At 39.0% G+C, this 25,730-nt stretch overlaps 1 protein-coding gene across 1 annotated transcript in view; it reads left to right on the forward strand.

Moving 5' to 3' along the window:
* The window catches only part of mgat4a (alpha-1,3-mannosyl-glycoprotein 4-beta-N-acetylglucosaminyltransferase A), a 100,284-nt gene that overhangs the window by 68,478 nt on the left and 6,076 nt on the right, over window positions 1-25,730 (forward strand). Inside the window, exons 7-14 of the mRNA XM_057851609.1 lie at window positions 427-502; window positions 4,397-4,511; window positions 4,748-4,878; window positions 8,278-8,385; window positions 8,472-8,546; window positions 14,395-14,513; window positions 18,823-18,901; window positions 19,164-19,224. Of these exons, the coding sequence (XP_057707592.1) occupies window positions 427-502; window positions 4,397-4,511; window positions 4,748-4,878; window positions 8,278-8,385; window positions 8,472-8,546; window positions 14,395-14,513; window positions 18,823-18,901; window positions 19,164-19,224 (764 nt within the window). The remainder of the gene's footprint in view (window positions 1-426; window positions 503-4,396; window positions 4,512-4,747; window positions 4,879-8,277; window positions 8,386-8,471; window positions 8,547-14,394; window positions 14,514-18,822; window positions 18,902-19,163; window positions 19,225-25,730) is intronic.

A 25,730-nucleotide genomic window follows, 5' to 3' on the forward strand; every position in this document is an offset into this window, starting at 1 on the left:
GGCGGACACGTGAGAACCGGAGAAGACAAGAGCACAGTGGCCCGCTGCGTGAGTCCGGCCAGAAAACGGCTTTCGAAAACTGCGCACAGCTCTTCATATCTCTTCTGTGTGCTCTTGCTTGGTTCAAAAATACTGCGCGCACTTTGAAAATGAGAGCGCCACTGCCACCCACTGAGTGGATGTGCAAGTACACTGTATTCTAGTACGGCAAAAAATAAATAAATTTTAAAAAAGCATGTTCTCCGAGGTCACATGCGCCACCCCTGGCATTGCTCTGCGCCCCCGTGGGGGGGGGCGCGCCCCACCATTTGAGAAGTACTAGTCTATTCGGTCACCAAACAGTGCAACAGCAAACTCTCTCTCCACATACAGTATGCACTGTATATTAGTAACCGACATTATTGATTTTTTTTTTGTACTGTTTAGATGGCGGACGAAGCAGAACCTGGACTATTCCTTCCTCATGATGTATGCATTGAGCAAAGGAGTTTATTATGTTCAGGTAAGCTCTTAAATGACGGGAAATTGATGCTTCGTTTCTTTTCCACTGAATTAAAATCATGGACGCCGCAGAGCAAGTGTGTGTTTCTGCATTTTGTCAGTGTCTGTTTCCGCTCATTAAAACTGCTGCCTGGTTCACTTACTGACAGCTTAATCCTCTTGGACTACCGCTGTAATCATCTGTCTTTGTGGTGTTCCAATTTTTATAAATGTGTCACCATTACTGCTGAGGTTGAGCATAATCTGTTCCTGGGTGCTTGAATACTCTTTCAGTGTCAGTAGAAAATTTGTAACCCTGAATACAAACCTTGAGTTGGCTTGATGGCATTCTCGTCAACGATTGAAATCATTCGTTGCCACTTGTCTTGTAACCGCAATAACTCATAAATAGAAAAACAAGCTATTTTCATCCTTCTGCTGTGAATTGGAATGAGTATCACTAGTACACGTCCAATCTATTTGAACCGGGAGGGTGGCAGCGAATGAACGAATTACTTCAAATGTAATGGACGTCATTGAGTTAATTTTAGGGTATTTCAAGTCATTTCCTGTTGATTTTTGGTCAATTTCTAGGTCACGTCTTACTGATTTTTGGGTCATTTCCTGTTGATTTGGAGTTACTGAAGAGGAAGAGACCTGGAAATGCCCAAAACGAATAGTTAGTGACTCAAAATGAACAAGAAGTGACCTGGAAATGCACCTAAAATTGGGAAGACGAGCAGTAAATGTTCTGGTTTCAGTGCCATTCATGGCGCTACACATCCAATCCATTTTGGCCCTTCAGTCAAAATGGAACGGACGTCTAGCACCGTCAATGGCAGCCATTGAGTTAACCCTAGACACTATTCTAGACATTTTTTTTACATTAATACCTTTTTAAAACTATACAGTGATTCCTCGCTACTTCACGCTTCGAACTTTGCGCTATCAGTCCATCGTGGCTTTTTTTTTTTCAAATTTTTTTTTTTTTCAATTTAAAAAAATCAAAACAAAACACACAGTACACAAACATACACAGTACGTACATATTTTTTTTAACTATACTTTGGGAAAACAAAAAACAAAAAATGTGTGTGTGTGTTAAATGTATTCAGATTTTGCACTGGAGAGCGATGCATAAAGAACATGTTTTATCACTTTTTTCCCAAAGTATAATTAAAAAAAACACTGTTATGGATATATATTTTAATAAATGGTTTTTAAGCACTTCAAATATAATAATTATGATAAGTTTCAAACATGTTACTGTCCCACTGAATTATTTTAAAGAATAAAGTAGAAAAATGCTTGTTTTTAATAAATGCTTCATTTAGTGAGTCCACTCAAAGCTGCTCAAGCTGGTCACTTACACACAGAGATGCCACAGCAACTGTTTAACAAGCTAAACGATGATTGACGCATGCAGCACTTTGAAGTTTCAGCTTCCAAGCATCTCTAGCAAGATCAAACCTTAACGTCTGTCAATCATTATCAACTTTAATAAGCAACTCAGTGCACTGCAAGACCAAGAAAAGGGAGAGGGAAACTACATGATCGGATTGGGACAATTTTTTAATTGAAAAAAAATATGCGATGGATCATGGATCACTGTACCACCTTTTCAATATATTGTCACACCCCTATCCTGCATGGAGTTGCACTGCAAAAAGCTGTTCTGTGAGGCAAAATGTCTTCTTGCACAAATATCTTATGTTAGAAACGTTATAAGTAGGCATGTGCCGGTATGAGATTCTGACGGTCTGATAACCTGAAGCAAAAATGTTAAGTGTTAATGTTGACTTGAACAACATTTTAAAAAATAAATAACAAATATTCTAAATAAAATTAGAAGAAATGCAGTCCTTTAGGTGAGCGTAATCCCACAGCCACAGCTTAACATTATCATCGGAAATCACAACAAAAATAATTGAATTATTTTCCATAAAAAGCACGTGTTTATGACTCGAATAATGTTTACATTATACTAAAGCTGAAACGAATACTCGAGCAACTCGAGTAACTCGAGTTTAAAAACTGATCCGAGTAATTTTATTCACCTCGAGTAATCGTTTATTTTGACAGCTCTAAGCATCACGTTTTGCTCGGGCTACTTTTAATGCGGGACAACTCGCTGATGTCACGTGCGTAAAGGAAGAAGAAGAAGGAAAAAAAAAACACTGCAGCCGACAGCCGCTACAAACGACGTCGACGTTGCTAAATACTAGCCCGCATGATGCTACGTTGGTAGCAAGTATCGTCTGATGAGTCTCATAGAGATCACATGTATGTTGAACTAGATGTGAAATGACAGACTCGGCCGCGTCTGGGCAGCGTTAGTAAACAGCTGCCATCTTAAAGCAGTAGAGCGCTAAGCGCTAATAAATAAGATTAATGTTACTGTCACTAGCTCACGTAACGTTAGCCCTGCGGAGGGCTAAGTTTCTATTAAATATGACCACTGTCGATGCGTGGCTAACGTGTCTTACATACAGGCTTTAACATAACATAGCGTTGTGGAGTGATGAGGGTGTAAAACAAAAACTCAATAATGCTAACTATCAATTTTAGCTCAGTAGTCATTGCTGGATAAAACACCAAGTAGGTCCCTAATGTGCTCCAATAAAGCCTGTATCATACATTTATTTTGAACACTGCAAAACCTCAAAATTCTATCAGGACTTACAGTTTAGACTAACTTAAAACTTAACTAGAACTTAAAAATGGCTTGACACAAAAAGAAATTCAATTAAAACACGAGGGAAAAAATCCTAACTTTTAAGTGATGTGTGTTATCAAGCGTAACGGTATTTTTAGGTATATATATTTTTTTAATAAGATCTGAAGGTTTTTTGAGTGAAAGCAGTGAATTAGTCTTTTTTTTTTTTTTTTTATTCAAGTTACATCGGAGATGCAATTGTTGACTGTTTTCAACAATATACATCGAAAATAAAAACATTGATTGACTGAAAATGGTTCAAGATTAGATGAAATGTCTTGTTTTTGCATGTATATTTATAATTGCTCTTCACCTAAAAATATATTTGTTTTATCCGATTAATCGATAGAATTTTCAGTCGATTACTCGATTAGTAAAATATTCGATAGCTGCATCCCTACATTATACATACTCTTTCTCAACACAGACAGCTGCCAGACAGAAAAAAACACATGCTAGACACACTAAACACTCTGGAGTTATCTCTCGTAGCTGGTGGGAAATGTTCATGACAGTGTTTACTAACCTTTAATTTTGTATAAATGCGATATCATATTGGAGGTATTGCCTCGTCGGAAGCCATGTCGGTTGGCCCTCTTCTAAGCTGCGGCCTTCTGTAACTTTTCTATAGCTGAGGTATTCCCATACCAGCGATTGGGTTTTATTCGATGGGGGGGGGAATGTTGAGTTTCACTTCCTCTAGCGTTCGTGTTGCACAGCTGACTCACTGACACTGAGCAACAACCGGTGGGGGAGGGTTGAGCCTTGTAGCTCCAAGTGCGAGATTTCTCCCTGCATTTATGGTACATAAAAAAATAGCTAATACCATAGGGATGGTATGATGGAATTTTTTTTTTTTTTTCGGTTTTAAAACCGTGACATTTTCATACCACGGTATACCTTGACACCGGTTATTCGGCACATACCTAGTTATAAGACCGGCAAAATAATGTGCATCTACCCTAAATAGAAAATAATGCATGCTTGTTGTTCATGTCACATCTAATGCATGCACTGTCATTTCCATTTTCTGCTGTCAGCTGAAGGGAAGAGGTATTTCCACCCTATTTAGTTTGGTGTACAGTAGTACTTCCGTGTTTTAACTGCTCAGTCCTGAACAGCACATCCCTTTCGTGAGCATTGTATATCCCTATCCTCCCAGTGGTTCATTATAGCTCAATCCTGTGTGTCTTTTCTCAGTTGGAGGACGACATCGTGGCCAAACCCAACTACTTTGCCACCATGAAGAACTTTGCCCTACAGCTCTCGTCCGAGGACTGGATGGTCCTGGAGTTTTCTCAGCTGGGCTTCATCGGTATGATTTGCCATGAACTTTACATGTTTTTCTCCGAGAGCTAGACTCACTTCTAACTTTACGCTAGAGGATAGTCTTTTCTCCCATCTGATTGTATGTTCTCCTGTTTATAGTGTCACAACATATCCCAAGAGCCTTGTTAATCAGACTCCAATGTTGTTTGCTAATGAGCATCTGTGCCAGTTGCATGGATCTTGTAAATGGGAAAAAAAAAATTTCTTCGTGCTCTCCCGCAGGAAAGATGTTCAAGGCACCAGACCTGAATCTTATTGTGGAGTTTATCTTCATGTTCTACAAGGAAAAGCCCATCGACTGGCTGCTGGACCACATTCTCTGGGTTAAAGTGTGCAATCCTGAAAAAGATGCGGTAAAGAAGTCACACTCCAAATGTCATTTTTGGGAAAGTTAATTAATGTTGATTCATTTTAAAATTAATTACACAATAGGAAAAAACAAAGCAGTGATACCTTAAGATTCCAAAGTAAATCCTTCCATAGTTGTTTTCGTATCATAATTTTTTAATATAATGAATTGCGTTATACATGAAATTCCTTCCAAGCTCTATTAAAACACCACATTAAATTTTATAATAAGGGTAAAACCAGAATTAAATAAGAACCTAATACATTTGAATCATTCAAGTATACCTTAAAATTGTAATAAAAGAAATAACAGAACATAATGCAAAAAAAAAAAAAAAAAAGGACCCTGAAGGAATCTGACCGCCGGACCTGCGCTGGCAGAGCTCTAACGACCCGGGCCGGCGAGAACCCGACAACCCGGCCAAAAGCCAAACTTCGCGCATTTGCCTTAGTCTTGACCCCTTGTGCTGACTCCATTTTAAAAGCTGGAAAAAGGCTTCGAAACACAAGTTGACAATTTATTCAGGTTGACAATGATCAAACAGCAAGGCAAAAAAGCAACAGACCCAGGCGAGGAGGCAGACTGGTTCCAGGCTTACAATATCACAAGTCAAGAAAAGACTCCCGAGAAAAATGACCACGATTAGTTAAACGTGTCTTTTTGAAGGCGGGTTGTAGGCAGAATAAGCGTGTGTTTGGGTGTTGTTTAGGATTATTGTCTGTTTGTGGATTGAACAGGAGGATTCCGGATTTACTTTTGTCAGGGCAGCGAGGGTTTTTGATTTTGCCACCTCAGCTTCACGTGAGTGCTGAGAGTTTACTTCTCGGTCGCGGGTTCCTCCTATTCTGCTTGTTTTCCTTAAACTATGATATAAATGCTATCTATTTTATATTGGGCGTGTTAGAGTAATACAAGCAGTAAATACGAGAAAACATACTATTCCTTCAACCCTTACCTTTCGAGTGAGGCGGTGCAAATAAGCGAAAGGGATACCAACAATAGGCCAAATCTCACTTTCATTGCACTTCTAATGCCACAACATTGCCATATGCATTTCTAATTGGAAAGCAGAATTATGTTACTGAGCATGTTGGGAAAGATTCTGAACAATGGGGCTGGGTAGGTGCCGGACCGCAGCCGTGTGCAGCCGGTATGATTTGCCTGTTTTTGACGTACTGCGTGGCACGCAGTGAACACTGAACCGGACCGGAACCGCAACGATCATGCATCTGGTGTATTTGGGCCCTAAGGGTTATATTACGTCAGAAACTCGTTCGGTACGCGTCCGTTCCGAAGCGAGCACCACGAACCGAAACGGTCCAATACAATTACATGTACTGTTATACCCTTACTCTTACCACAACAAAACAAGGAGGAACTAATATTCACATAGGAACTAAAGTTATACAACATAAAATATACACTATAAATGAATACTACATCACATTTGTAAAATATAAACACATAATTAAATAAATAATAGCCCATTTAAATAAAATAAATTGAAATGCGCTAAAACACCTGTAATAAGAATAATACACAGATCCTGCTTACACAATTAAATTTATTAATTTCTGTGTGGCGCTTTAACTTGAGAAAATCCACCAATAAAGCTTTTGAAAACAGTTCATAAGAAAAAAAACATGAATAATTGAGGCATTTCATTTGTAAAATACATGTTAAAATCTTTGTCATTGGGATTGCTTTTCTCTTTAGCACAGGACTTATTTTTTTCTTCTTTCTTTCAGAAAGAAAGCTGACCAATACGCGGGGTCTGAAAGGCAAATTGTTGTTGGATTATCTTTAAATACAGCTATTTTTGAGCAGAATTCTAGCTTTGTTTAGGCTAATGTTCCTGTTGTTGAAAGGTGTGTAATAAATAGAGGTGTGCAAAATTTCCGATTCTTAGATTATTCGCGATTCGGCCGTGGAAGATTCGAGAACGATTCACAAACATCCAAATTCCGATTATTGAAATATGCCAAGTAAAGCGGAAGTACAACACACTCAGCGCGCCGCGCGGTCAATGAGCAATGGAGCGAGAGTAGCTAAACATCATGCTTCTCATTACCCGGCCCCTCGGGTAATGCCAATGCTCAACTCACGGCTCTAGCTCAACTCATGCCACGAGATTAAAAAACACAACAACATACCTGAAGCTGCTACAAAAGTACGTCATCCACATAATGTTACGGTAGATATCATTTATATAAGACTAGATGCACTACGGTAGCGTTTGCAGCACATCTACAAAAAGCTAGATGCAGACGTAGTAAACGGCCGCCATCTTAAAGCAGTACACTTCTCTGCAAGGCTGTTGTAGCGAACCTTCCAAGCAAACCTAATTAACTTTTTATCTAAAATACTCCTAAATCGGTAAAATATTGACTTGAATCTATCTTTAAAATAGTTTTAAAACTTTCACATGTCGAAAGTTGACAAAAGGGAAATTATGGATTAACGGGAGCAATTTTAACAACTTTAACGGTTGATTCACAACATTAAATTAATTGAATGTAGTTTAAAGCTGCTGATACAGAATGGGGACTGGAGTTTTTTATTTACTGTTATTTTTGTATATTTGTTTACTGCTATATGTTAACTTGATACTGAAATAGTAGTTTGGTTTAGCCTGAGAGTATTTTTGAACAATTTTGGAACAAATGTACAAAATATTAAAAAAAAAAAAAGGGGGGGGGGGTGCATCAATAATCGTTTTAGAATCGAATCGGACCATCTGAATCGTAATCGAATCGTTAGGTGCCCAAAGATTCCCAGCTCTAGTAATAAACAACTAGCACATTTATATTTTGCATTTCATTTTCTTGCTGTACTGAAAATTAACCGAACCGTGACCCCAAAACCGATTTTTGTGAACCATTACACCCCAACTAATAACATATTTTAGTAAAAGAGAACAATGTATTATAATTTTTGGCTTATTAGCGCCTTCAAGTCTTCAAGTCCGACGTTCCCTTTAAAATGACAAGATGCATTATCCTTTAATTTTCGTAATATGAATTTTTGTGTTATGAAGCTTTCATGTGACGACAGTACCACTTTAATCTGTTACACTGTTGTCATCCTAAAACTTCTAAAGGCAATTTTGTAATAATCCTACTTAATTACTCAATAAACTAAGTTGATCAAATTTCAGCTAAACTAAAGGAAAATGAAGCACACAACTTTTGATGCCGTTTGTAATGGATGCATAGTGAAAAGAAAACCCGCATCGACTTACGAAACAATTTTCAGAGAGGAGAAAACTAGAAAACTAAAAAAGTTTCATATGGTACATGGGCTTTAAAGGTGCAGGTTGTACACATTGGATTACAATGTACGATGACAAAAACGCATCCTGTTCTAGCGCTAATGATTTCACCATTTTTTGACACTTTTCCAGAAACACTGCGAGCGCCAGAAGTCCAGCCTCCGCGTGCGTTTCCGACCCTCCCTGTTTCAACACGTCGGGCTCCATTCCTCTCTCGCCGGAAAGATCCAAAAGCTCACTGTGAGTCCCAGTGCCCACGCAGTCGATTGTTCGCCAGAGCTGCTCAATCTTGCATATTTCAGCGTTATCTCACTTCGTACCCGCAGGACAAAGACTTCCTGAAGCCACTTCTCCACAAGATACACGTGAATCCGCCTGCGGAGGTTTCCACCTCTATGAAGGTAGTTCAGCTCTTCTAAAAAGCTGTTTCAGCTCATAAAACTTTGATTGACTGAATTAGAGCTGAAATGAATACTCGAGCAACTCGAGTTTAAAAACTGATCCGAGTAATTCACTTCGAGGAATCGTTTAATTTTGCCAGCTCTAAGCATCACGTTTTGCCCGGACTATTTTTAATGCAGGACAACGCGCTGACGTCACGTGCGTAGAGGAGGAAGCAATAAATAAAAAATTACCGCAGCCAGCAGCCGCCAACAACTACGCCGACGTTGCTAAAAACTACGCCCGCATGATGCTAGTGTGGTAGCAGATAGTGTCCGATGCGTCTCATAGATATCGCATGCATTCAGGGCTAGATGCGAAATGACAGACTCGGCCGCGTCTGGGCAGCGTTAGTAAACAGCCGCCATCTTTAAGCAGTAAACTTCTCATCGCTAGTAAATATAACGTTACTGTCACTCGATCACGTAACGTTAGCCCCTCGGAGGGCTAGGTTTCTATTGATTATGACCACTGTCGATGCGTGGCTAACGTGTCTTACATACAGGCTTTATTTAATCTGTAAAAACACAGCGCTGTAGAGTGATGAGGGTGTAAAATTAAAACATAATAAAGCTAACTGTCAGTTTTAGCTCAGTAGTCATTACTGAATAAATGTGCTGCAATACAGCAGGTATCATACATTTATTTTGAACACTGCAAAAACTCAAAATCCTATCAGTACTTAAAGTTTAGACTAACTTAAAACTTAAATAGAACTTAAAAATAGCTTGACACAAATGGAAATTAAATTGAAACACGTAGCTTTCAAGTGATGTGTGTTATCAAGCGTAATTACATTTTTAGGTAAGAATTTTTTTTTTTTTTTAATAAGATCTAGAAGTTTTTTGAGTGAAAGCAGTGATTTTTTTTTGTTGTAGTCACATCTTAGATGCAATTGTTGGCTGTTTTCAACAATGTACATCGAAAATAAAGACATTGATTGACTTAAAATTGTTCAATATTGGATTAAATGTCTTTTTTTCTCATGTATATGTATAATTGCTCTTTACCTAAAAAAAAAATGTTTTATCCGATTACTCGATTAATCGATAGAATTTTCAGTCGATTACTCGATTACTAAAATATTCGATAGCGGCAGCCCTAGACTGAATATGCAACTTTTAGCTCCCAAAAACATATGAATACGTTCTATTTGTAATTGTTTCAGTGTCCCAAAAACGTATTTATACGTCTTTCACATTTTTTTTCACAAGAGACATTTGTAGGTTCTGTTGTAAGTTCGTTCCAAAGCACAACGCTCAAAATCCATTTTAAAGCAATAAAACTGGCCACTGGAGAGCAGTAGCGCATTTGGTAAGAACTCAAATCAGACCATGAAAGAAAATGAATGAAGAGAAATAGTCAGGAAAAAGTTGGAAGAAGTAAGACGCGTTAGAAAAATGTGGAGAACGATGTAAACACAAGGCACATGCCCCACGCAAGTTCCCTAGTTGATTTCTGTTCTGAGGTAGTCGTCACTACAAAAGAAAGATTCAATAAAATCTATCTTGATGAGACAGTGATGAGGGAAAAATTTACCACGTCTGCCGATACAGCCGTGACCACAACAGCGTTGCTCAGTTCAATAGTTTAGTTATGTGTAAATAAATTGATACTTTGCTATCAAAAGCTCTATTTGTCTTGTTGTTTGTTATTTTGTAGAAGGAAAACATTCCGATGTTTGAGATGTCACAAAAGCAAAAAAAAGCTGTGTTAGCAGAGGGTGCTTGAGCACTTGCCCCTTTGCCCTTACATGCCCAAAGTGCCCCTTTTGACTGGGCTTTTTAAAAAAAAAATTTTTAAATTTTTTGGTGCGTATGTGTGTGCTGGCCGACTGTGCAGACACACCACCCAAGTACTCTTATTGAACTCGAAAACACCTTTAAAAAAAAAAAGCCGTCTGTATGTCGCCGTATGTCGATTGTCTTCACGGATCGGCAACACCGCCGGCGGCGAGCAAGTTACAGCTAGTTGTTCCCCTGCTGCGGGCAGGAGAGCTTGTTTGCCGGGGAAGCAGCTGGAGAATGACCGCTGGACAAATCGTTGGAGGAGTGTGTAGCTGCCCAAGCCCAACCCGATGGTAGTGGTTTATTGCCGGGCACACAAAGAGCGCAGAGCGGGCTGGACGATATGGAGGTCCGCACGAGCATGAGCAGAGTATAGCCCTATCCCAGTGGGCACGCAAAGAGGACCGAGGGGGGTTGTGCAACAAGCCGCCGGTCGTCGGCCGAGTGGCATTCTCGGTGGACAAGGAGCATTGTCAGCCACAAAATGCAAGCGACCTCCATATTAAAACGTGTGCCATGATCCCAATATTTGACGTAATACAAAACACAATGGGGGTGTGCCATCTTAGGCACCCCACGATTCGATTCGATTCAATTACGATTCAGGGTGCTACGATTCGATTCTTGAACGATGACCACGATAATTACGATTATCCATGCATCGTACATTACTAATTAATAAAGTTGACAAACAAATTTTTGTCCATTATTTATTTAAAATATTCTAATGATTCAACAGGAACGATGGAAACATGCCCATACAACAAAAAGCTGCCCTTAAACCTTTTTTATTCATTTATTTTTACAACAAAGTGCAAAAACATTAACCGTTTTAAAGGGAGTACTTGTTTCACTCAACAATACAATAAAATTTACACATGTGGATTGAATTCCATATTTTCTGGAAACCAAGTGCCTTTAGAAATAAGCCTTCTATTAACCAATATATTTTGTTTTCAGATTTCTGTTTTTTTTTTTTTTTTTTTTTGCATGTTGTAGTGTTACAGCTGTACTTAATCATGGTTTTACACGGTCTGCATATGAAATACACGTTGGCGAATTAGCTATTTAGCTTAGCGCTCGGCGCTAACTATTAACACCTCAAATACAACAACAACAACAATAAAGGCTAAACAGTACAAGTGGGTTCGTGTACTCTCCTCTTATAGATGAACACGGGTCTTAGCAACACACTTGGGACATTTTTCAATTGACATGACTTGAAACCATAGCTGGACATCTGAAAGACGAAGAGCAACGAACTATCTCTCTTCCCCTCTGGCGCTAAAAAATGTGTTCCTGCCTGTCTCATACACAAATTCATTTTCGAGTCTTTTAAAAAGGGGTAAATCTCCTAGTAAATGGGAGCATCCATCAGAACGTTGTGCGTGCGTCCGTTAACGGTGTCCGGGCGGCAGACGTGTCTTGAATTTCGTTCCGCAACGAGCGGCTGTCATAAAGTTATGGTGGAAAATTATCGTTTTTGAGCCTTTATGAATCGTAATCGAACCATCACGTGTCTGATCGCGATGCGTGTAATGATTGATTTTTTTGAACTACTCTAAACACGATGTTTACTCACTTCCTCGTAAATCCGATGGTCCCATAGTTGTCGGACTTGTTTTGGCCAATCTCTGGGTGAATGGGAACTTTTTGAAACTCTAAAAGGCTCACATGCCTCTCTCTGGTGCAGCAACAAAACACTGCAGCACATTTGGCTGGCGTGATGCGAAGAATAAACAAATTAATCCGTAAAATCAGCTGAATCCGCAGTCCATCTGCATGCTATAAAGCAATGCTGTATTGTGAGATGCTGACCCGGGTGATGTCACATTCGCATTCGTCCTCAACCCGAGACTGGAGCTGGAAGTCACTCATTTTCATGCCGCGGGATTCAAAAAATTGAGCAGCACAGCATAGCATTCGTGTTCTCATCAGCATTAGCATTTACCATGACTAGCGTCATCTTAAACTCTTGGCCAACTTTTTTTTTTTTACATACAGTTCATGTCATCCATTTGGGTACAATTTATTGAATATAATGTTCGGTTTCACTGCTGAGTGTGCATTATCATCACCAAGTTGGCATTCTCCTTGTAGATGGTACAAGATTTTTTTTTAATTACCAGCCAGTGAGCTAAAATCGCCATCAAATGTGATCTGATCTTTGTCAAAATCACACAGATGTAAAAACTGCATTTGCTTTAACTAAAACCACACAAACATTTATAGGTTTTCATATTTTAATGAGGATAGCATGCAAACAATGACATAAGGGGGAAAAATAAGTGAACCCCCTGCCTAAGGAGACTTAAAGAGCAATTGAAACCAATTTTTACCAAACATTTTAAGTCAGGTGTGTGCCCAATCACTGATGAGTGCTTTAAAGCTGCCCTGCCCAATATAAAACACACACCTGGTAAGAATTGTCTTGATGAGAAGCATTGTCTGATGTGCATCATGGCTCGGTCAAAAGAGCTGTCTGAAGACCTGTGATCAAGGATTTTTGATTTGTATAAAGCTGGGAAAGAATACAAAACCATCTCTAAAATCTGGATGTTCATCAATCGACAATCAGAGAAGTTGTCTCCAAACGGGGATAGTTTGGCACTGTTGCTTCTCACTGAACGATTGGCTGCCCACCAAAGATGACACCAAGAGTTTAGCGCAGAATACTCAGAGAGGTAAAAAAGAACCCTAGAGTGTCTGCTAAAGACTTCCAGAAATCACGGCCATAGTCCAATAACTGTGCACACATCAACTATGGCCAAGAATGGTGTTCATGTTCATGTTTGGGAGTAACACGCAACGTAATGTGTGGAGGAAAAAGAACAGCTCACCAACATCAACAGCTCATCCCCACCGTGAAACATGGTGGAGGGAGCACCACGATGTGGGGCTGTTTTGCTAACTTAGGGCCTGGACAACTTACAATCATGAATGGAAGAATGAATTAGGGCCTGGACAACTTACAATCATGAATGGAAGAATGAATTAAAAAGTTCATCAGGATGTTTCGCAGGAAAACCTTAGGCGGTCGGTCAGACAGTTGAAGCTAAAAAGAGGATGACACAAAATATTAAATGTGATGGTTCACTTACGTATTTTCCCCCCTTCTGTCATTGTTGGCATACTATCCTCATTAAAATATGAAAACCTGCAAATGTTTGGATGGTTTTAGTTAAAGCAGATACTGTATCTTCATCTGAGTGATTTTGACAAAGATCACATTTGAAATATGAGAAATTCCAAAAGATTCAGATACTTTTTCATACGACTGTAGACTAGACACTATTCTAATGGAAGATTTGATAGCAACCTATTGTTTTTTTTAGGGCTGCAGTTATCGAATATTTTAGTAGTCGATTATTCGATGAACCATTAGTTTGAATAATCGAGTAATCTGATAAGGAACATGAAAAATTAAATTACCTGAGCTGAGCCTCAAACGGTATAATAAATAAATAAATGAGGCTCTATGTACAACAAAAGAACAATTGGCTAACTTACATAGCAAAAGTCCGCTAGTTTAAATGCTATAAACTAACTTTTTTTTTTACAGTGCTCTTAACAAATTGTTCACATATTCCCACAAAAATAGGCTAAATATACTGTACCTATAAACAAAATTACGAATGCATTAAAAAAAAAAAAAAAACATTAGCACAAACAAAAACTTAGCTTATGTTGGTCTTAACAGGGAGCACCTGGATTCAGCCATGTGAAATGAGGCAGACTAGAAGGCAGTGTATCCACTCAAATCAATAAAACTGAATGCAAACACTCTCAAAATAAACCATTACTACGCCACTTAAATTAGACGAATATTCGAAGCAGCAAAATTTAATTGGAATATTTTTTTCTAATCGAATACTCGAGTTTAATCGATTAATCGTTGCAGCACTAGTTTTTTTTAAACAGTGACACCTGTTCGATATATTGTCATGCTCCTTGTATGAACCTAGCCATATTGTCCAATTTGGTTGGCAATGAAATTCCTAACGTATGCTGCTTCTGTCAGGTGTATCAGGGCCACACACTGGAGAAGACATACCTCGGAGAGGATTTCTTCTGGGCCATCACGCCCAATGCGGGAGACTACATCCTCTTTAAATTCGACAGGCCCATCAGCATAGAGAGGTAAGAAAAGATGTGATTAGTGCTCAGTGCCCACTAACTTAATTTTACATTCGCTGCGCAGTGAGTCTGTTTTAGCTTATGTCTCTGCTTCCATGCCTCTCCGGGGGTTGCGATTGAGCTAATTAGAGAGAACTCTAAAATAGGCATTCTCAGGTCAATTCCTGCCTCTTGCGCAGATACAGGAGGTGAACATGTGTCTGTACAGAGGCAGGTGGCGGCAGGGGGGATGGCACGTGACAAGTGGTGAGAGATTAGCACAGTCAGTCGCTCAGCCAGTGACTCTCGATCAAGTGACGTTCCTTACAGAGCTGATGAGACAAGATCTTATCAAGATGAAGACAATTCTTCTGCTGACTGTTACAGCTTCCTTGTTCAAATCGTTGCGCGTTAGAAACCTAAATTGAGCCCACGTTTCTTTCCCTTTGAGAACTATCGTTTAGGGCTGTCAAACGATTAAAATTTTTGATCAAGTTAATTACATCTTAAAAAATAATTACCGTAATTTTCGCACTATAAGGCGCACCTGACGATAAGCCGCCACCCACCAAATTTGGCACAAAAACAGCATTTGTTCATCGATAAGCCGCACTGGACTATAAGCCGCAGCTGTCCTCATTGTATTATGGGATATTTACACCAAAAGATATTAACTGGTAACACTTTATTTGACTGCCATAAAACCAAATTAACGGCCATGAAGTTTTGAACTAATTGGCTGCAAAGCTTCAATGCCTCAAGAAGCGTCATTTGGCCATCACTGCTCCCTTGGGCGGAGACAGTCAACCTCTGCTGCCACCTGCTGTCAACACTATTGTTGTCTAACAAGCCTCCTAGCATGCATTGCAGCACTACCGATGTAAATAACAATCAAAATTTATTGTCTGTGCTAAATATTTCTTCAGTTACTGTTCTAGATGTTTCATTAATTCCTAGTTATGGTATTTGGTAACACTTTATTTTAAAGTGGTGCCATAAGATTGCCATTAGACAGTTATAATTATGACACTGCCATGAGCATTAGTGAATGCTTATAACATATGTCATTTAGTGTTATCCGGCAAATTATATCACTTTTGAATGGATGTAAACGATCCAAGCTGGACAAAAATGGAGTTAGTGACATAATTTGCTGGATGACATGTAATGACATCTGTCATAACCATTCAGTAATGCCCATGATAGTGTCATGTCATAGTTATGATGGTCTTATGACAGTCTAATGACGCCACTGTCAAATAAAGTGTTACCGCTTAACCCAAATAAATCAACAAATAAGCCACACTGGACTATAAGCTGCAGGATTCAAAATGAAGGAAAAAAGTAGCGGCTTATAGTCGGAAAATTACGGTAATCGTAATTAATCACAATTCAAACATCTATAAAATATGCCATATTTTTCTGTAAATTATTGTTGGAATGGAAAGATAAGACACAAGACGGATATATACATTCAACATAAGGTACATAAGTACTGTATTTGTTTATTATGACAATAAATCAACAAGATGGCTTTAACATTATTAACATTGTGTTAAAGCGATCCATGGATAGAAAGACTTGTAGTTCTTAAAAGATAAATGTTAGAACAAGTTATAGAAATTTTATATTAAAACCCCTCGTAATGTTTTTGTTTTAATAAAATTTGTAAAATTTTCAATCAAACAATTAACTAGTAGCTAGCTATTGTTGATGTCAATAATTAAACAATGCTCATTGGTGCTGAAACCCATAAAATCAGTCGCACCCAAGCGCCAACAGAGGGCGACAAAACACCAAAAAACACAAGTGGACATTACACTGTGCTGTCATTTTAATCTGATTGAGCGGGGCATGTGCGTTAAATGCGTCAAATATTTTAACGAGATTAATTTATAAAAATTAATTACCGCCCGTCAACACGATAAATTTTACAGCCCTACCCCATCGTTATCTTTTTACTAGGGCTGTCAAATTTAACGTTAACGTTAACCCAAAGTTAATGGGCGATAATTAATTTTTTAAATGGCCCTGGGTTGGCGCCCGCTCGGTTTCTCCGCCCGTCTGCGTGGCTGTCGCGCGCCCGGTGGGGCTTGCGTGCTGCTGGATGTGGTAGGGTATGCTCGGGTTGGGGGTTCCGGTGCCGGGATTGGCGATGCGGCGGCGTAGGGTTGGTCGCCAACGGGCTTACACTCATAAGAGATTCACACGATTACTGGGTTCTAGATCACAGAACTGATTTGTGTACACTCTACCCCTTTCAATCACTTAGCTTATAGTCTTATAGACACCCCCACCCCCATTCTCCTCTTTCACTGGCCAATAGGCCCCCACATGGTGTAAACCGGAAATACATCTCGCTGACGATAGCACCAGCATGTTAGTAACTAGTTTAGATGTTCAATGTATTTCTTGTTGTTGTGTATATGTTTCTTTTCTTTCTTCTCTTGTATTTCTTTTCTTCTGTCCCCCCATAATCCCTTCCTGTTCGCTGCTTTGTCATAATAAAAAGGTATTTTGAATGATCACAATGGGAGTATGTCAGACTCTCAATGTGAAACATTAAAACTGTTCAGAATCCGGGCACTTAGACTTCCATTCTCTGTGTCAAACAGCTGAACAGGACAGGTTTAAAAAAAAATAATAATAATAATAATTTTTTTAATTAATCACGTTGAAATATTTAACGCAATTAACGCATGCGCGGAACAACCCACTCACGCATTACCGCTACCAGCCTACAAGGGCGCTGTTTTACTTACATACAGTGCTAAGAGACAGCATCAAGTGAGTGGAGTGAGATAGAAGCATACAGTGAAGCTGTGCTTGACAACTCTCATACAACAACTATAAATAGTGTGGGAATCGACGTGGGGAAGAATTGTCAAAAGTTGATCTTTTTCTTAACACCATGTTTTGCACACAACGCAGAGAAGATCTAGCATTTGCAGGCACCACACACAGTCATGGTTGCAACCATGCATGCATGGTTGCAGCTATCATGCATTTGGGCAGAAGTTCGCTACAGTATCATTTACTGAAAGCTCAATAAATACACTAGATGGCAATATTTAGTCACAAAATACAAACTCACATTTATTCTTTAAGAATTACAAGTCTTTCTATCCGTGGATCCCTTTCACAGAAAGAATGCTAATAATGTTAATGCCATCTTGTGGATTTATTGTTATAAGCAGGGGTGCACATAAGTGGTCCGCATGCGCGCATGCGTACCGGACGTAGACAAACACGGTGGCCCTCAACGACTTCCATACGCTTTTGCGTACCGATGGCTGACCACCGTATTTGCGGCGGACACGAGAAAATAACTTCTCAAAATGTCAAAGAGGCAGGCCACACTGAGTAATTACTTCCGTGTTCCCCCACCCCCGTCAAAAGACAGACAGATGACAGAGACGTCACCGGAGCTACCGAAAAAATGGACTTTTGCTGAAAAATAGGAGGTACCATGGCTAGAAGCAAATGATGCTCGCACGGAAATGCGGTACAAAATGTGCTGTGAGAATCCCAATGTCGCCGATAAGAGCAGCGCATTTTATGTAGGGTCAAAGAATTTCAGCCATCCAAACTTTGAAAAGCACGAAAAAAACAGAGAGCATGTGGCAATTAAGCAAACTATCGATGTCAAACAGGACCCCGCTCGCCCTATGGACAAGTGGCGGAGTAAAGGTAATGAACAGCGACATGCACTGACAAACGTGTTTTTGCTTGCATTTTACAAAGCTAAACATGCACGTTCAATAAGGTCTTATGAGGAGGACATCCCACTTTTAAAAAGGGTTGGAGTTAATGTGGGAGCCGCATAATGCCCTTTATTTTGAATTGGTGCTTTTTATTTCTTTACATTTCAAAGTAATGGCAATTTTGTTGTGCCAGCTGATGTTAATCAAGCATTAATTGTTAATATAATTAATTAAACTTAATTGGCTCTAAGTAAAGCTTGTCATAAATTTATCGCATCAGGCGGGTCGGCTCTCAAGCTCAATGAGGACCAAGTCACATCTCCAGGTCCTCCTCTGAGAACCTGGGCAAAAAAATTATGTGCACCCCTGGTTATAAGAAACAAATGCAGTACTTATGTACAGTATGCTGAATGTATATATCCGTCTTGTCTTTCCATTCCAACAATAATTTACAGACAAATATGGCATATTTTAGAGATGGTTTGAATCGCGATTAATTACGATTAATTCATTTTTAAGCTGTGATTAACTCGATTAAAAAATTTAATTGTTTGACAGCCCTACTTTTTACTCTAAATTTCTCTATATATAGTGTGGATACAAGTGTGCTTAATGATTTTTGTTGGCAGGTTCCTGTTTCGCAGCGGTAATCAGGAACACCTCGGGGACAAGATGCAAAACACCTCAGTGGAAATACTGCCCGTCTCCGTAAGGAAACACTCACTCACACAATCACGCACGTACACTCCGTGATGTGCCCAACGACAGCGGTGATTACATTACGCCAGTCGGGCTGATCGCTTTGAAGGCTGCAGTGTATTGATTTAAAACAGGACTGTAACGGTGGCAGCACTGCCTGAGGCGGCGGACTGATCAGTGATGACTAATCACAGAGCCACGCGTGTGCATTTTGTTGAAATCATTAACACTTCGATGAGACCGTTGCATAATTTAACCTTGCCTTTGTCAGGAACCTGGACCGCAGACCAAAGAGAAGTACAGGCGAACCGAGGACCGCTTCTACAGGATCGGTAAGTGTTTGTGTAAACATAAGTGTTAGATGACACCCGTATCGATTGATCACACACTGTTGAAACACCCGACAAATTTGATATGAGTATAAGGATGTGACATTGGATAGTTGTGATTTGAGATACTTTGACTTGCGAACCCTGATTTGAGATACGAGTGGCATACAATGGCAGTGGACTCAACTCACTTCACACCAAATACCGTATTTTTTAGACAACGAGTCAGTTTTTTGTTGTTGTCATATCTCGATACTTCGCGCTTCAAACTTCGCACCCTCAGTCCATTGCAGATTTTTTTTCAATTTAAAAAAGTATATATATATACGGCGGAAAACACTCAGGTGACTTGAAGTTGCGCTCTGAGACCACCAATTTGGCAAAATTTCTAAATTGTCTGATATGCATGTGTGATAAATCATTGGAAAGCTTAAAATTAGGGCTGTCAAACGATTAAAATTTTTAATCGAGTTAATCACAGCTTAAAAATTAATTAATCGTAATTAATCGCAATTCAAACCATCTATATAATATGCCATATTTTTCTCTAACTTATTGTTGGAATGGAAAGATAAGACACAAGACGGATATGTACATTCAAAATACGGTACATAAGTACTGTATTTGTTTATTATAACAATAAATCAACAAGATGGCATTAACATTATTAACATTCTGTTAAAGCGATCCATGGATAGAAAGACTTGTAGTTCTTAAAAGATGAATGTGAGTACAAGTTATAGATATTTTGTATTATAACCCCTCTTAATGTTTTCATTTTAATAAAATTTGTAAAATTTTCAATCAGAAAATAAACTAGTAGCTCGCCGTTGTTGATGTCAATAATTACACAATTCTCATGGTGCTTAAACCCATAAAATCAGTCGCACCAAAGCGCCAGCAGAGGGAGAAAAAAAGCACAAGTAACTAGTGGCCATGACACTGCTGTCATTTTAATGTTTGAACGGGGCATGTGCGTTAATTGCCTTCAAATATTTTAACGTGATTAATTTTAAAAAATTAATTACCGGCCGTTAACGCGATAATTTTGACAGCCCTACTTAAAATCTCAATTTTCTGGGGGAAGAAAAAATTTGAACAGGAGGGCATTTTAAAAAAAAAAAAAAAAAAAAAAGTTTTTTAAACAGCAATACCCTATCTGGAGTTGAGAGTAGAATTAGACGCCATGACTTTAACGAGATATTATCGCGTACCTTGTGTTACCTTGTTTCGATCCAAAAACTCCATGTAGCATGTATCACTGAGTGTCAAGACACAACTGTGAATGGCCACAGCTGGATTTTTTTTTTATTTTACGGGTGAAACATGGTAATATAACAAGGGTCGAGATGCAAAAATCACAGACATCAAGGAGTGGTCGAGATTTTCTTTTTCATATATTTACCTTTTTAAACGTTTTTTTTCCCCAATTTTTCTTTGTATCGATTATTTATCACTTAAAATATGGGACAAAATGCGACAGTAACAAAAAAAAAAAAACAATTAAGCGATAGTTATGAGGTAGATATCCGTGACTTTTTTACAGACGCCATTTTTTTTTTTTTTTTTTTTTTTTTTTTTTTTTTTTTTTTGTGATGTCATTTGTTTAAACTCGATGAAGCATTTGATAAAGCCAATCATTTTTATGCTTTATTCATGTTTAAATATAATTTGGTGGGACAGTAACGTTTAAAATAGGGCTGTCAAAAGTTAAAAAATTTTAATCGAGTTAATCACAGCTTAATAATTAATTGTAATTAATTGCAATTAAAACCATCTCTACAATAAGCCATATTTTTCTGTAAATTATTGTTGGAATGGAAAGATAAGACGAATATATACATTCAACATACTGTACATAAGTACTGTATTTGTTTATTATAACAATAAATCCACAAAATGGCATTAACATTATTAACATTCTTTCTGTGAAAGGGATCCATGGATAGAAAGACTTGTAATTCTTAAAGGATAAATGTGAGTTTGTATATTGTGACTAAATATTGCCATCTAGTGTATTTGTTGAGCTTTCAGTAAATGATACTGTAGCGACTTAACTGTTCTGCCCAAATGCATGATGGGAAGTGGTGCAACCATGACTGTGTGTGGTGGCTGCAAATGCTATATCTCCTCTGCGTTGCTTCCCACAATATTTATAGTTGGCGTGGGGGAGATGTTGAAGCTTTTGGCAATTAAATGCACTGGCCAAATGAGTGCTTGTATCTACACCACTCACTTGACGCTGCCTCTTAGCTCTGTTTATAAGCAAAACGGCACCATTGTAGGCAGTTTGCGGCAACGCGTGAGCGGGTTGTGCCGCGCATGCGTTAATTGCGTTAAATATTTTAACGTGATTGATTTAAAAAATTAATTACCGCCCGTTAACGCGATAAATTTGACAGCCCTAGTTTAAAACTTAAAAAACATTTATTAAAATATACAGTGCCTTGCAAAAGTATTCGGCCCCCTTGAATCTTGCAACCTTTCGCCACATTTCAGGCTTCAAACATAAAGATATGAAATTTAATTTTTTTGTCAAGAATCAACAACAAGTGGGACACAATCGTGAAGTGGAACAACATTTATTGGATAATTTAAACTTTTTTAACAAATAAAAACTAAAAAGTGGGGCGTGCAATATTATTCGGCCCCTTTACTTTCAGTGCAGCAAACTCACTCCAGAAGTTCAGTGAGGAGCTCTGAATGATCCAATGTTGTCCTAAATGACCGATGATGATAAATAGAATCCACCTGTGCGTAATCAAGTCTCCGTTTAAATGCACCTGCTCTGTGACAGTCTCAGGGTTCTGTTTAAAGTGCAAAGAGCATTATGAAAACCAAGGAACACACCAGGCAGGTCCGAGATACTGTTGTGGAGAAGTTTAAAGCCGGATTTGGATACAAAAAGATTTCCCAAGCTTTAAACCTCTCAAGGAGCACTGTGCAAGCCATCATATTGAAATGGAAGGAGCATCAGACCACTGCAAATCTACCAAGATCCGGCCGTCCTTCCAAACTTTCTTCTCAAACAAGGAGAAAACTGATCAGAGATGCAGCCAAGAGGCCCATGATCACTCTGGATGAACTGCAGAGATCTACAGCTGAGGTGGGAGAGTCTGTCCATAGGACAACAATCAGTCGTACACTGCACAAATCTGGCCTTTATGGAAGAGTGGCAAGAAGAAAGCCATTTCTCAAAGATATCCATAAAAAGTCTCGTTTAAAGTTTGCCACAAGCCACCTGGGAGACACACCAAACATGTGGAAGAAGGTGCTCTGGTCAGATGAAACCAAAATTGAACTTTTTGGCCACAATGCAAAACGCTATGTTTGGCGTAAAAGCAACACAGCTCATCATCCTGAACACACCATCCCCACTGTCAAACATGGTGGTGACAGCATCATGGTTTGGGCCTGCTTTTCTTCAGTGGGGACAGGGAAGATGGTTAAAATTGACGGGAAGATGGATGCAGCCAAATACAGGAGCATTCTGGAAGAAAACCTGTTGGTATCTGCACAAGACCTGAGACTGGGACGGAGATTTATCTTCCAACAGGACAATGATCCAAAACAAAGCCAAATCTACAATGGAATGGTTCAAAAATAAACGTATCCAGGTGTTAGAATGGCCAAGTCAAAGTCCAGACCTGAATCCAATCGAGAATCTGTGGAAAGAGCTGAAGACTGCTGTTCACAAACACTCTCCATCCAACCTCACTGAGCTCGAGCTGTTTTGCAAGGAAGAATGGGCAAGAATGTCAGTCTCTCCATGTGCAAAACTGATAGAAACATACCCCAAGCGACTTGCAGCTGTAATTGGAGCAAAAGGTGGCGCTACAAAGTATTAACGCAAGGGGGCCGAATAATATTGCACGCCCCACTTTTCAGTTTTTTATTTGTTAAAAAAGTTTCAATTATCCAATAAATTTTGTTCCACTTCACGATTGTGTCCCACTTGTTGTTGATTCTTGACAAATAATTAAAATTTTATATCTTTATGTTTGAAGCCTGAAATGTGGCGAAAGGTTGCAAGGTTCAAGGGGGCCGAATACTTTTGCAAGGCACTGTATATACCTAATTTTTTTTCCTTATTAATTTAGGGAAAAAAGTAAAATATGTCTTATGTATATATCCCTTTCTAATGCTAAATCTGAATAAATACATTGAACACACACCCAAAATTTTTTTTTCTTTTTAGGGGGGCACTACTTCGCGATTTTTCACTTATCGTGGTGAGTTGTGGTCCCTATTAACTGCCAAAAACAAGGAATCACTGTATTATATCATTATCTGGGTCTTTTTTCAAAGACCCAGATAGTGTTATTCTGTTTTTTTTCTTTTTGAATGGGTTTTCTTCGGCGCGCCACGCAGCCCGAACCGCTTCACAGATCGGCACTGTTCAAGTATCGACACGTCCGGAATTTTTGCGCGACGCAGGGAATTTTTGAAACGGCTCCGAAAGATTTTCCGTTGCACCGCAAACGGCAATTTTCCACAAAAAAAAACTATTTTCAAAATGTATGTAGTCATACAATTTTTGACCAAATTGCACAATTTGGGCACAAAAAATTCCAGGACAGTGAGGGGCATAAAAGTTATACACAGAATTTGGAAAATTTACGGTTCCCCGGAAATTTGCCAAAAACTTGCCCATTCATTTTTAACAGGAAAAAAAGAAAAGTATCAAAATGTATCTAGTCACTCAATTTTTGACGATAACACATAATTTGGCCATCAAAAATTCCGGGACGGCGAGGGGCATAGAAATCACAGAGAAAATTTTTGGGAAAAAATGTACGGTTTACCGGAAATTTGACAAAAACTTGCCCATTCATTTTTAATGGAAAACAAAAGTTTCATAATGTATCTAGTTTCACGTGTTATTTTCCCACTAAACCACAAGACAGTGCTCAAGACGTATGTTTCAACATTGGCGGTAACTTATAAAAACAACTGAGAAGGGCTGAACAAAATGACACCAAAAAGAAAATGTAACGTGAGCATAGTGTACACTAGGGTGTGACAAAATATTGAAATGGTGATATATGCTGATACTTTGTATCCCAAAAGGTTATCGATATGCCCCTGCCGAGAATCAATATATCGTTTTAAATAGGTGTCCATCTTTAAAAAACAAAAAGTCGCACCTTCGACGCGGCCAGCTATTTTTATTAAGTGCATGAGTTGGGGACGCTATTGTGCCTTCTAATGTGAACAAGTGGAATCAAACATCCAAAATAACTGTTATATAAACATACCCAATGTTCCTCAAGAGCGTAATGGTGAGTCAACTGTCAACAGAGGCTCAGGCAGTAAAACACAGCTACTATATCAATCGTCGCTTTTTATCAAAGTGTAGACTCTTTTAGTGTTTGTATGATAATTAGAAATGTTATAAAGTTAGGTGTGGCTACAACATGCCTCACTTGACCCTTTGTGTAAATAGTCTGTCACTTTTTAATGCCCTGGCCTTTGATTTGCTGGCAAACAGTCCAGGGCGGGGTTTGACTTTTTGCTCAAAGACAGTAGGGTGGGAGTCTTAGCACAAAGGTCAGTCTGGAGACACATGCGGCTCTTTGATCCTTGAAGCATAATATGTCAAGCTTACATTGTTAACAGAATACTCATGCATTCACCAACTATGTAAAGTCACGGTGCCACTCGCACACCTTCTGAAAATACGGTAATAAATTGCCAAGGTACCGAATTGGTATTCGGTATCGGCAGATCCTCAAAATCGGGCAAGAGCGTCGGTTTGCATAGGAACGTTGGGGACATAACACTACCAACTTTTCAGGATGCTGAAATTGTCCCCAACAACTTTTAAGCAACCTTGTTTGCATTATATCTTTCAACAAGAATAAAGTAGTATTGGAAAAATGCTTGGCTTTATTAAATGCTTCACTGAGTAAGTCTACTCAAATCCGCTCGGAGCTGCTCACTTACACACAATTAGTTGCCACAGCAACTGTTTAACGAGTTAAGCGATGATTGACACATGCGACATTTTGGAAGTTTGTGATTCTGCAAAGATCAAACACATGCGTATGTCAATCATCGTTAACTTTTAATAAAAAACTCCAGTGCACGAACACTGCCTGCATGACGAACAAAGAGTAGGGAGAGGGAGGGAGCGAGAGGGAGACTGCGCGATTATTTTTTTTTTAATTGGAAAATAAAAATCCACGATGGACAGAGGGCGCGAAGTTTGAAGCATGAAGTAACGTGCGATCACTGTACAACATGCCGCCTCCTCGGCCCCCTTCGAACACGAGGGATATTAGTTTTTTTCCACCAGCAGCAGCCACTGTAAGTAATGTAAAAAAAATGTCAATGGAGGTGGGGAACATACCACTAATTTTGCTACTGAAAGTCCAACCTGCATCAGAGTTGGCATAACATTAATCTATGTGAATTTCTCGAACTCTAGGAGGAAGCTGCTTTGAGATAAATATCCTCCTGTACTGTGGGGCAAACAAGTATTTAGTCAACCAGTAATTGTGCAAGTT

The sequence above is a fragment of the Corythoichthys intestinalis genome, chromosome 12 (assembly GCF_030265065.1).
Source record: "Corythoichthys intestinalis isolate RoL2023-P3 chromosome 12, ASM3026506v1, whole genome shotgun sequence".
In the NCBI taxonomy this organism is placed as follows: Eukaryota; Metazoa; Chordata; class Actinopteri; order Syngnathiformes; family Syngnathidae; genus Corythoichthys; species Corythoichthys intestinalis.